Here is a 13,326-nt window from a genome sequence, read left to right as displayed (position 1 = left end):
CAATGCCGGATTTGCTCCAAATCCACCACTAAGTCAGAAACGCGTCAAATTATCAAATTTCCACTTAAATTTCAATTTTCTCCATAACATCACATCAGCTTCCTTAAAATCCACCCCAACATCAACTTACTAGCCTAATTCAATTCACTTTAAAAATGATTATGCATTTTACATTCATAAAATATTTAAAATAATGTCCTGAATGAAAAAAGCAGCAGTTAAGTGCTTGTTGAGAATTTAAGACTTTAAGACCCAAATGTTCTTAATGCACTCATTCCATTTAATTGCAGCTGTAAATATTCTTGTCATTTTCTCTGTATGCTTTTCACATTCTCACATATTAAAAAAAATTTGTACTTTTTTATAATTTTTTTTAGTCTCTGTCGTTATTGTGGCAAAGTTCAAGTGAATGTAGGGTAGGAAGTTTTATAATTGTGAATTGCTCGTATTTTGCTTGGTTTGGTTTTAAAGTGTTTTACTATACTTGAGGTGGTAAAAGAGTTGTATGGGAATTTTATTTGTAGGTTAGATTTTAATTGTTTTAAAACTATTAAAAAAGAATTTTTAAAATTTGTCAAGATTTGGGTTGAAGAATTGAAAAGTTAATTTGATTTTTATGAATATTAAAAGAATTTTGGAATTTTTTAATTATTTTTAAGTTTTTTTGTAGAATTTTTTACTATTTTTAAAAAAGTTGTACTTTTATTGAGGTGAATTTTAATAGTTTTTAATTTGAAATAGTTTAAAAATTTTGATTTTTTTTTTCTTCAAAACTTAAGTGTTCTAATTCTTTCAACATTTTTAATTGCTTTTAAAATAATTAAAAATTCAAAAAATTCTGAAATTAATACCTAATTATTAAAGATTTGGAATTTATTTTAAATTATCAAAAATTCAAAATTTTTAAATTGTTGAAAATTCAAAATTTAAATTTTTTAAAAAAATTTAAAATTTCAATTTTTGAAATTCAAAATTTAATTTTTTTAAAAATTCAAAATTTTAATTTTTAAAAATTCAAAAATTTAAATTTCAAAAAAATCAAAATTTTAATTTTTTTTAAAAACTTTAAAAATTTTAATTTTTAAATTTAAATTGTTTATACTTTAAAATTTTGTATTGTAAAAATTCAAAATTTTAATGTTTTAAAAAAATTAAAGTTCAGATTTTTAATATTTTTTCATTTAAAATTGAATTTTTAATTTTGTAACGACTATCAAATTTTAAATTTTTTTAAAAAATTAAAAATGTATTCTTAAAATTTGACAATTCAGTGTAATTACAAAATGTTCAATAACTTTAAAATCTAAAAATGTGATAAAAAGCTATAAAAGCTATAATTTTTCAAACTAAAAAGCAATTTCATTTTAATTTATTTAAAAACTTATTAATTTAAATTACATTTTCAATGCCTAGAATTATTTTAATTACATCCGTCCAAGGTCCATTTCACACGAGTCCATATGTAACCTTAATAGCTTTTTCAACTCGTTAAAATTAAAAAATGTAAAAACAATATTAATTTTTCATAGCATTAAGTGCATTTAGACATTCTAAAAGTTATTCATTAATTTATAATGCCTCTTTTATGTTTCAATAAATTGCAAGTCTTTCCATCTATATTTCATGCCACATGCTGAAAAATGTTATTATTCCATAATAAATTCATGAATATTTTCACAATAAGCATTTAAAAGCGACACAAATTTTTTTAATTATTTAATATCATTCGAGTTTATTTTTCGTGCTGAAAACACAACATTCATGCAATCTTATTCCACAAATTCTATATCATGTGTCCTATCAAGTCACTCTTTTGTTTCAACATTTGATGATGAGCGACAAAAAAGATGAAAAATTCTCATCCGACAAATTTTCCATCCACAATACACAACAATAATGCACAACACATTTTATTTATTGCCATTCATTGTGAAAACAAATTGAGCGTATAGGTATTCAATATATTAAAAAAAACTGTGCATGTGCTCATATTATATAGGAAAAAAAAAATGTCGTTGAGTGTGAAAGGCAATCAACTTAAATTGAATGCGATGGGAATGAAATTTATTGGAACTAAAGAGAATGAATGGAGTGGCAAAAAAGGGGAAATAAAAGTGACTTACTAGCTTTAAATATGTTGTTTAAGCTTGATGAACTTGAAGAATAGAGGATAATAAGGAAGAAAATATTGGAAATCAGTGGGTTCGAATCCTGAAATATTGTAAATCGAATTTACGACTCTAAAAGACAGGGAAATAATTCTTTTTTGGAGGCAAACTTAAACTCATTACGAAACGTACTTTTTGGGAATCACTGGCAGGAGCATATTTAGTGTGAAGGGGGTTATGGGGTCAAACCCTTCCTCCTCGTTTTGGATAAATTCTTCATTTTGCAAGGGTTTTTCGAACCAAAAGAATCCCAAAATCATTGAATTATTCCAAAAAAATTCAGTCTTTACTCCTCTATCCCTCAAACATTTTCTGACTACTCCCCGAATTACTGGCATATGTAGATGCTGCTTAGACAAAACTAAAAGCTAAAGCTAAAAGCTACCATGATACAGTCATCCACTTTTCTCAACGCACCTCTCTAACAACTCTGATGCTACACATCAGTGGTGGGCAACTTTTGTACATAAATCGTACCCCGTTTGCAGTTTTGGTCAAAGCTTATCACCAAAGTGTACCTCGAAAAATAAAAGGTTGCCTACCACTGCTATACATAAATTAGAACCTTACTCATTGTTAAAACCAACAGAACTATGAAATTCATCCATTCCGCAATAAACAAAGCAATTTTTAATACAATAGAACTTAAACTTATTAACCTCTACAATCTAAAATCTACTTCAATAAAAGGTCAGCATATATATTTTTGGAATTCAATTGAAATTTTCCAGTCTAGACGGTGTGGAGTGGACTTCATACAATATTTTTCCACTTTAATTGCATATCATTGACTTTCAATGGCTATTACAAGTTCTGTGGAAAATTGCACTAATTGGACTTGAATTGGACAGAATGTCTGTGATTATAAATTGATTGATATGACATTAAATTTGAAAAAAGTATCAAAAATTTCAAAGGTTGATATCGTTGAATAATGGAAAAATGCTGATTATAGGCTTTTGATTTTTGGGGCTTTGACAAATTTCCCGAGCAGCACAATGCAGAGAATCAGTCGTCACTGAATTTATGCTCTGGTTTCATGCTCATAATCCAGCATAATCTTTTGTGCCTGTCATACAACTCTAATTTCCATAATAATGCTCATCTGGTACTTAAAGAGCCATTCAGATACGAAATTCACTCGATACTGAATTTATAGGAGCTGTAGTTGAAGCTGAATCTTTAAAATCCCCATCTTCTGTGCCTTATTAATGTAAAATCCAGTATAAAATCCTAAAAACCCCAAAAAATTCAATTTCAACTTCCACAAACTTCAACAGGAAGTACATCCCAACACAAAACAGCATATACACAAAAGGAGAGACTTATTACCCATCGAGGCACAAAATTGAAATTCCATCTTATAAAATTGGAAAATTTTTATGATCGGCTTTTAAAAATTCATTACTAAAAGCTTGACAAAGCCCACCCACAAGCCTCACATTCAATCGTTAACAATTAGTATATTAATTTCTCATGATTTATTTCCCCTCATGAATGAAAATTGGCTGGTCTTGTAATATATTTTTTTTTCCTAAGAGTCATTTCCGCCTTATTTACATAATCATTCATACGCACACAAAACGGAGAATGCTTATTAATTATTTATTTTTAAAAGAACCATGGCATACATACTCATTTATTAATTTTAATGAATGGCAAGTGGAATAGTCGATAAGAAGAAATTTTTATTTTATTTTGTTGTTCCTCCCACTCGTTCATTCTATTGTCTTAAAGCTGATAACAGTTCCAGGGGTATAGAGGGTTGGATGTGGCTGCTGGTTGGAAGCTTCTTGGGTTTGCTAACTTTGGAGGCGCTCGGGAATTCAAGGATGAATCATAGGTGACGTTTAGTTGCTTTACTAGGCCGTACAGATCAATTGTGGTCCATAACTTCCTTTAGATGGCGTCTTATGCTGGTTATAGCTTGATAATAACTTGTACCAAGTTCAGGACATCCGACATGTTAGATAGATGCCTGTAAATAAGTCCTTAACTGTATAATGGTAGATCTTGCCCTAGTTTAGGCGATATCTCCGTATAGGCATGACTACTGATCGACACAAAGCTTGAATAACTTCCCTTTTTGCATTTGACATCATCCACAAACCAACCCCCCTCCAATGCCATTCAAAGAATTATGAATATACGCATAATTAATGGCCATTGTAGCGTGAAAAGTTTTCTTATTTTCTTCCTTCAATCTTTTGTTGTCGCTGCCTTTAACTTGAAGTCAATTTTTAACAGAGTCAGCAAATAAATTTAACATAATGAATGTCCTCATTCTTTGCAGGCGGTACATTAAAGCATCCGTATGGTCTCATGTAATGGTGGCTGAATATTGAGTCGATTAACGATTACACAAGGGAAAAATTTATTCATGTAGAACATTGAACGCGTTCACTATTTTCTTTTTTCAATGCTTTTAATGTCTTTTTCGTGTGATGTCTTTGAGGGAAAATAATTAAAGAGAAGATTGGGGAAAGATTCATGTGAGAATTGGTATTGGGAGAGGATATTGTGGAATTTAGGGATGGTTTATGGGTTCAAGTTGTGGTTAAGTTATTTATTTTTAGAGTTTTTGGGATGGATGTTGTAGTTTCTTGAGTTGTGCGCTAGTAGTTAACATGAATGATTGATTTCTTGGATGTATCCAGCATATGTGGTGTTGTGGACTTTGGTGGAGAACTGACTAAGTTGGGTAATAAGTTGGGAGCACATATGAAGCTTGTTAGTAGCTTTTTAAGCAGTTATCTAGTTAATTTACCTATTTGGATAGACTTTTTGTGTATCCTCGGTAGACCAAGTTATATATGCATGGCTATTGAGTTCCCTGAGCTTGCTAATAAGCTATAATTGGGGACGTTGCATCCACTTTCTAAAAAACTCATTGCCACATTGTTCAAGACTGTTAAACTTAACACATCTTCTCATAAATCCCTCATACCTCATAATTCCTAACTAGCAACTTAAAAATCCAAAATATTTACCATAATGACCCCCACAACATTCCATTCCAAATCAGTCATCCACACAAACATGCAAAGCACATCCATTTAAATCAAATAAATCCATCCCCTCCTCAACCACAAAACACATTGATCACTCCAAACTCAACTATTCATTGATTCTTGTTCATGTCCAAATAAACCAAAAATGCCACATAACATATCAGATAAACAATTACATCACAAACTTGAGCCTCATATGTCCAAAAACATTCTTTCTTCTTCCTTTTTTTTGTGTCGATTTATCTTTTGACATTATTTTCCTATCAAGATGTTTACTTTTTACTTAATTAAATCTTTCGTCCTTTGTTGATTCTTTATTCTCATCTATTTATAAGTTGGACGCATTCGCATATAATATGGTTATGGTCTTATTTCATCCACAGATGGTGACGGTTTTAATTTGTATTTTTTTGTATATTTTTTTGGGGAAAAAATGGCAATAATATGGTGATTTGTTAAGGTGGATGTGAGTTGGGAAGCAAGGAGGTGGTGTATGTGGTAGATATGGAAGTTTACTATCTAGATCGGGAGATTGGGGAAGAAGAACCCTGACTGCGACCTTGTGGTACTGCCTGATACCGTTGGCGTCTGAGATTTGTGATGGAGTAGGTATTTCAGGTAAAGGATCGAGTAAAATACAATACAAACCACCATGTCTGATGAATAAAAGCCTCATAATCAGACTGAGGATGATGAGGTTTACAACCGTCTATTTCCGAAATCAACTTGCACAAGAAACCAAGACTATCCAGAGCATTATAGCCTCATAAGTTTTTCAATTTAGAGTTGACAGGACTCCAGTGTGGAGGCGCATCTACTGCAGACCGGAATGCACTTGATTCCACGAAAATTCGTGCAAAGCAGACTCTTAAAGTCCAAAAAGGCCACTCCATTTGAGTCCGGATCCTTTATGTCCAAAAATACCCATATATTGAAGTCCGAGCTCTCTAAGTCCTCCAAATTCTGCTTCCACCTAAACTTCTAATTCTCATACAACTGATTTAATCACAAACTACATCCATTTAATCATAAAATTCACTTAAAGTCTTCAAGCTTCAACATTTACCCTCAAATTTTCAACATAATTCTCATTCCTCTCGACAAAAATTCCACTCAAATAGTCTTAAAATCCATGTTATATCACATATAAAATTCATATCATCAAACACAGACATGAGTATGTATGTATATACACGTGTGTATTTGCCAAAATTCTCGTTCGTGGCTTGTGTTTAAAAAAAAAATGATTTTCTATAAAATATCTCCGTTCATAATTGAAAGTAGTAAAGTTAAAAAGAACAGAATCGATAAAAAAAAATAGAAAAAAAAAATAATTTTTCGGTCGTAAGGCTTCAAGGCATATGACATGAGAAAGCTTTTCTCATTTTTTTCTCTCCATGCACCATTCATATATGGCTGTGTGAATGCGGCAAGCAGGCCGGAATGAGTCTCAAAATATATTAAAATCATGCATCATTGTAACACATGGCATTTTGCAATTCTTTCTCTGCACAAGCTCCAAAAAAAATGGAAATTGTCGCTAGTTTGCTGCCCTTAACTAGCATAGATGTATGACGAAAAACTATAATCCATTTAAAGCTGCATAGTCGAGTGAGTGAGAGAGGAAGCACAGACATTGAATCATAATGTGAGTGAGTGAGAAAATAAGCTTGCAGCCATGAATTATGAGTGAAAATATGAAGGCAAGAAGGAACAAAAAAATAATAAATTTGATTTAAACCACAACTTTTTTTTTTGCTGCTCTCATTGTGGAGCTTTCTACACTTTATGAATTTTTAGTTAGCTCTATTTTTTATGAACGCGAACTTTATTCCTTTTTTTTTGAGGGAATTTAAGAAGATTTTGTTTTGAAGTTGATTCCTTGTTAAGTTTTGGACGGAATTTGTTTTTTTGTTGAAATTGTTTTGAGTGAGGAATGCTTTCGTGGACTAATTGTTTTGACATAGTTTGATTGAGGTTAAATGTGGTATGGGAAAAAAGTTGATTTAATGACGTCATTATTCGTGGAATGAAATGAACTTAAAGCAGGAATTAAAGTAGTTATGTATCAAGATTGGAAGGACAGAGGGGGGCACGATGGGGATACTTACTTACTCACTTCGATTTGGACAGATTTGTTTTCTTTACCGTATTCCACGGTAATGTAAAGAATTTAAGTGTGTAGCGCTAAGTTTGCCTGTCTGACAGCTGAAGGAATTTTGACTAAAAGCGGACTGCTTGAAATTTGGTTCCAGAGTCCGAATTTTTTTTGTTACAAAGCATCACAATTATATTTGAAGCATTCGTATTTTCCGCATTCCTTATGGACACTTTATTGCACCAATGAAGTTTGCCTTGATTGAATATTTTGGTTTTGAAAGCACTATGGGTTCGTTTGGACACGTTTCTTTGCCGTATTGATTAAAACGTAAAGCCTGCAGTTGATTTCGACAAGATAACTTTTTGTGAATATTTAATATAATTTAAAGCCTGCAAAACACAAGATCCTTTAATAAATATGTAAAACATCCATCAAAGTTAAAGAAAACATCCAAAATACCTTTAAAAATATTAACCTATATCAAATTAATTCTTGCAATTTTTTATCAAAACATTTCATCAATTTATGATACGTAATTCAAGAATTTTGAAAGATCTTTTTGGTATCATAGTGACTAATTCTATTTTAAATTTTTCCATGAAGATTCCTTCTCAATTTTCCTTTCAACTTGAAGCGTTCGAAAGAAAAATTCTCAGAAAATGAACAATTTCTTTTTTGAAGATGTCAACGAACGAGTTTGATGACAAAAAATTAAATTCTTTAAATTCTCATTTCAGTTCCTCGATTTTTTATTCTTGAGGCAACAATTGGGGGTCGTTCATTAATTACGTAACGTTATTTAGGTTTAGCGGCAGAGCTCAAAGTCGACTCGAATTTTGTATGGAATTTTCGTACAAAATCTGAGGTGACTTCGAGCTCTGTTTAAAGGGGACAGGATGAGGGTCAAAAAGTAGATTCTCACGTTACGCAATTAGCAAACGACCCCAAAAACCAGAACATTCCCATTTCTAATTTTTCAATTTTTCATTTCTTTACACAGGACGAAGCTCTGAATAACGTCACAAAGTCAATCCTCAACTTTGTACCATCGACAGATGACGACGGTAAATCAATAACATGCCGTGCTGAAAATCCAAAAGTTTCGGGCCTCTTTCTCGAGACGACGTGGAAAATCGAAGTAATATGTGAGTATAAATCAATAAGCATACATACAAACATAAATATTGTATTGTGTACGAGATTAGTCTTATCTTGATTTCGACAAGCAATTTTCCGTTCCACAATTCATCTCCGAAAAAAGTGATTTAATATGTTCGCAATTTTCCCTCCGATTTTTTTTTTTGATAAAAATGATTTGTGGCTGTAATGGAAACAAAAGAAAGGAAAAAAAAAGTCATTTTGTGGCAGAAAATTGTTTTTTCTTGGAAGATGGATATAAGTTATGAAATGCTGTTGTTGTAATTACATGTAAGGATTTCTTGGTAACAAGCTGATGAGCATTTTAATGGAATGTTTTGGAGATACCTGATATGTCATGAAAATGTACTTGAGAATGCTAAGGAATTTAAGTGTGTGGCTTACAGTCGAGTCTAGTCGAGCTCTAGTCGAGCTCTAGTCGAGCTCTAGTCGAGCTCTAGTCGAGCTCTAGTCGAGCTCTAGTCGAGCTCTAGTCGAGCTCTAGTCGAGCTCTAGTCGAGCTCTAGTCGAGTCTAGTCGAGTCTAGTCGAGTCTAGTCGAGTCTAGTCGAGTCTAGTCGAGTCTAGTCGGATAATAAAGCAAGAAATTCTTTCAAAAATGACCCCAAGCACTTCCCGCATCTCCTCTTATGTAGGTGTACATTTCTAACTATGACTTCCTCAGTAATAATATTTAAGTACGAATTTAAGAAATTTTTTTATAATTTACTCTCACTACATTCACCATCCACGCACATCTCCACCCAAAACGAAATCAAAGTTACTTCAGTAAAAGTAAACAACGAAGTCAATCATAAACTCATAAAGAAAAAAGGAAGCATAAAAAAAGTTGAGAACTTTTTTCAAGAAATATTGTTGGGTAAATAGACAGAACAAGAAGAACTAAATTCAAACAAATAATCAAAGATAACACGGTTATTTATTACTTCTTCTATTGATAAAGAGCTTGGTAATTAGGATGAAAATTGTTTGTGAATCTTTTTTTTTGTGATTGGATTTGCTTTGTTTGGGTTGGAATTTATGAATTGCTTGGATATTTTGGTGGTCGGACAGAGCAGTTGTGATTTTTGGTCGGAACTGTCCGATTCAAATCCAGAATATGGCTCTAGACCGGTTTGACTCTGATTTAGTACCGAGTTTGGTCCAAATATAGCTCCATGTCAGAGTTACGCATGACTAGTATTAGAATTTGGAACGACTAACCGTCTTAGCTATTCAGGCGTGTGTCTAGCTCATTTAAAGATAAATATTGAGATTATATTCAAATTCCATGAAAAGATCTCATCAAATTGACTCAAGAAGAACTCCTAAAATCACCTAAAACTTCCCAACGTGCCCAATCAGCTCGCTTCCCACGCGCTAGATAGAAATCTACCTGCTCAGATGGCAATCATCATGAAAAAAGTCCTTCAAACTTTCATAATATCCAACACAAGAAAAAAAAAGAAATTATCTAAACAAATCATTTAAATTATTTGCAAGTTCTACAACATCTAGGGATACATCCAAGATAATTAAGATAAACAAAAATTGTACAACTTGTAAAAAATACATAAAATTAGCATCAGAACAAGATTTTTTTAAAGATTCAAACTTTTTATATTAAAATGCAAAAATTACACATAGAAATTTGTTATGCTTGTCCATTAAGCATGAGAACAAGAGAAAAATCCTTAATTAGTGTTCCATTTACTTTTTATCTTGCATTTCTCACAAAAAAAAAAATTTTTGACTGCAAGAAATTTGAACCAATGACAGTAATTTTTCGACATCCGAAATAAGAAACAGTAAAGTTCATTTGAATTTTCATCATTTATGTCAGAAAATGGATTCAAGTATGGAAATCGTATCATCCTCTTATTTTTCAGTGTGCCTTAACAAATAATCCCCTTTTTTGCACATAGAGAACATAGCAAAGAGAGATGGAAAAATTGAAATGAAAGTTAAAAGTAATTTGCATTAAGATCTAAAAGTTTATCATCTTAATGATACTTGCAACCGCACTAGTGCATTACATGCATACACCTTGAGGGAGTTGATGCAATTTTATTGGATTAGGGAAATTGGATTGGGAGAAGTTTGGATGGAGTCGGTATTATGACGAGCTATTGTTTAGGGGATTTGGATGTTATGGTGAAATTTATATGATTCTGGAAGGAAATGGGGCAATGAAATTGATATGAAAATGTGAAATTGACTTAATGACTATATTGTGCTTCTAAAAGCTCTTATATTACAAAAAAATACTTACCCGAAAAGCATAAGTCTGTTGATCGATCCAAAATCCGGCTCCAGAACGACATGACTCTGATTTGGTGCCAAATTCAGCTGCTTGATGTAATTTGATGCCAAATTCGGTTTACATCCGGTGCATCATCAGTGTCACGCCTTCTTAATGAAGGATTAAGGATCGATTAATTGACTTGTGCTATTTTGGTTGAAAATATTGATCGATAAAAAAAAGTCGTTACTAGGAAAAAATGGCAATAGGGTCGAACGAACCGAAACTCTACAATTTTCGATCTTACTTTGGATGCAGTTTGATTAATCTTGTTGAAAACATTTAGGAGTTGGGTGAGGAGGAGGTAAAGGAGGGGAAAAGGATAAAAGGGAGGAGAGGAGGGAGGTTTCGACCGTTTCTGGGTGTTTCATGAAGTGAATGCAATTAGCTAGTTAGCATTACAGTAACAGCTATTCAGAGTACCTCTACATGAAGTTAAAAACCGGATATACTGTCATCCGATTTGTCATTAGAATCAATCAACTAATCAACTAGCATTCAATCAATATTACTAAAAATACAATGAAAATTAGTTAATAATTAATCCAAATTATGTTGAAAATCAGTCAAAATGTTAAGTCATAACGAGAAACTTCTCGCTAATTGCAACAAGAATCCTTCATACTCTTAACCTAAATCAATTACTTCATAAGAAAAAAAATCATCCAAATCTTTCGCAAACACCACAGCAAAAAATAAAGTCCCACAAATCTAAAGAAAACCCTACTCACAATTTAAATTTCATTCACTTCTCATTAGTGTTGAATAGTAAAAAGCTCATTTTACAACTTTTATTCCTTTTTATTTCTCCTTCTGAACAAGAACAAAAAATTTAAAAAAAGGGATGAAAAAAATTTTGTTCATGTTAACAAGTACGACAGTAATTTGCAATTTTGATTCCTTTTTTTTCATCATCATAATAATAATTTTTTTTGCTTCTTTCTCACCACAGATCCACCACTCGTCAGCCTTCGTCTTGGTTCAACATTGATAGTGGACGACATAAAGGAAGGAGATGATTTATATATGGAATGTCAGATTCAGGCTAACCCAAAGTTCTCCAAAATGTATTGGATGCATGATGTAAGTTGAAAATGAGAAACGGAGATGAGAAAATTATGATGGATTATCATCCTTTTTAAGTCTTATATTTCTTTCTTCTTTTGTATGATGAATATTAAAGGCGTAGATGTGGAATTTTAGTTTTGAAGTTTTTTTTGGAAGGATTGGGGAGTGATTTTGTGTCTTCCGTGCTGTTATCCTAAAGTACAAATATTAGATTCTAAAGAAGTAGATCTAGAGAGTTCCAAGGATTGATTCCAAGGAGTGGAACTGGTTTATTCCATTTTGATCAGTCCGGAACTCTTCCTAAGTGACCAATTTGACATAATGTCTAGTTTAAACCTTGACTTATAGTCGGTTAATAGCTAATTTTAATGGACATTTACTAGAAAATGTCATTAGTCGGGCGTAGGTCTAGTTATAAGGTTGATATCATGGCAAATTGTTCACTTGGACTTGGACATTTCTGGTACCAACTGAGGTCTTTGTTGATTAAGGGTTAGGGTAGATCTGATCAGTTTAGGGTCTTTTCAGAGCATTTTGAGAGATAAGAGCATTTAAAGGCAGAGCAGACCACATTTATTGTTTTTCAGGAGACATCCCGAGCAGCACAATGCAATAGCTAGGGTTCCTCGGTATTCCTGTGCTAGAAACAAGACATAAAAATGCCCTGATTGCTACTAATCGTGTTTTATTGACAAATATCCTACAATACTCAACTACGACCCCTCTAAATAAAACACAAATTAATTTCAATAAACAAGTCTATTTCCCAGAAATGCCCACATGACAAATTCCTTAAAGCACTTAAAATCTATTACCAATCATCAAACAATAAGCCGCCCACAAACTAATTTATATCAAGTACATTGAACACAATTGATTGTCAAATTCATCTAATATTAATTTCAATGATTAATGCATCATGTTGTGAACACATTAATAATATATAAATTATTCTGACAATAAATTTTGGATTGACTTTTATCGTATCGAGTAATGACTTAATAAATTAAGGAATTTATTTCAATGACATGTTATGTCATGAATCGATAAATTTGTGTGGATTTTTGTCTTCAGCCAAGAAGTTCAATTCACACTTAAAATATCAAAAAAATTTAATTTGTTTCTTACTCGACCTTACGGATGTCTCATCCTTCACAGCACTTCCTATTCAAATTTTCAAAAAAGGGATCTTGTTGTTGGGGATAAGTAAAGAAGGTCGAATGTAATCAACAACAATATAAAGCGATAATTCTTCATCACGAATTAAACAGTTTTTCCTTTTCTTTTCTGCCTTTTTCCGTCCCCTAAAAACACAAGCATCTCATCATACATATCAGATGAGCTTCAACACTCAATGTGACATGTCGGTTTTGATGAATCAAAATAAATGATATTTATTTTCATTCAATTTCTGCCTTTTATTTTATACTTTTTTTTGAAAGAAAAGGAAGAGGATGTATTCAAATAAATTATAGGCTTTGTGTGATGTAATATTATTGCTGGAAAATATATATTTGCTTTATGGTGTGGATGGAGATAG

At 32.0% G+C, this 13,326-nt stretch overlaps 1 protein-coding gene across 1 annotated transcript in view; it reads left to right on the top strand.

The window, feature by feature from the left end:
* The window catches only part of LOC139089067 (kin of IRRE-like protein 1), an 85,041-nt gene that overhangs the window by 50,455 nt on the left and 21,260 nt on the right, over positions 1-13,326 (top strand). Inside the window, exons 9-10 of the mRNA XM_070638497.1 lie at positions 8,281-8,425; positions 11,671-11,801. Coding sequence (XP_070494598.1) covers positions 8,281-8,425; positions 11,671-11,801 — 276 coding nt within the window. The remainder of the gene's footprint in view (positions 1-8,280; positions 8,426-11,670; positions 11,802-13,326) is intronic.

This window comes from Chironomus tepperi, unplaced genomic scaffold (genome assembly GCF_022539635.2).
Source record: "Chironomus tepperi strain 1889 unplaced genomic scaffold, CSIRO-AGI_Ctep_v1 contig_174, whole genome shotgun sequence".
NCBI classification, from domain to species: Eukaryota; Metazoa; Arthropoda; class Insecta; order Diptera; family Chironomidae; genus Chironomus; species Chironomus tepperi.
Note: the sequence above shows the minus strand (reverse complement) of the source record. Positions and strands in the feature narration are given on the sequence as shown.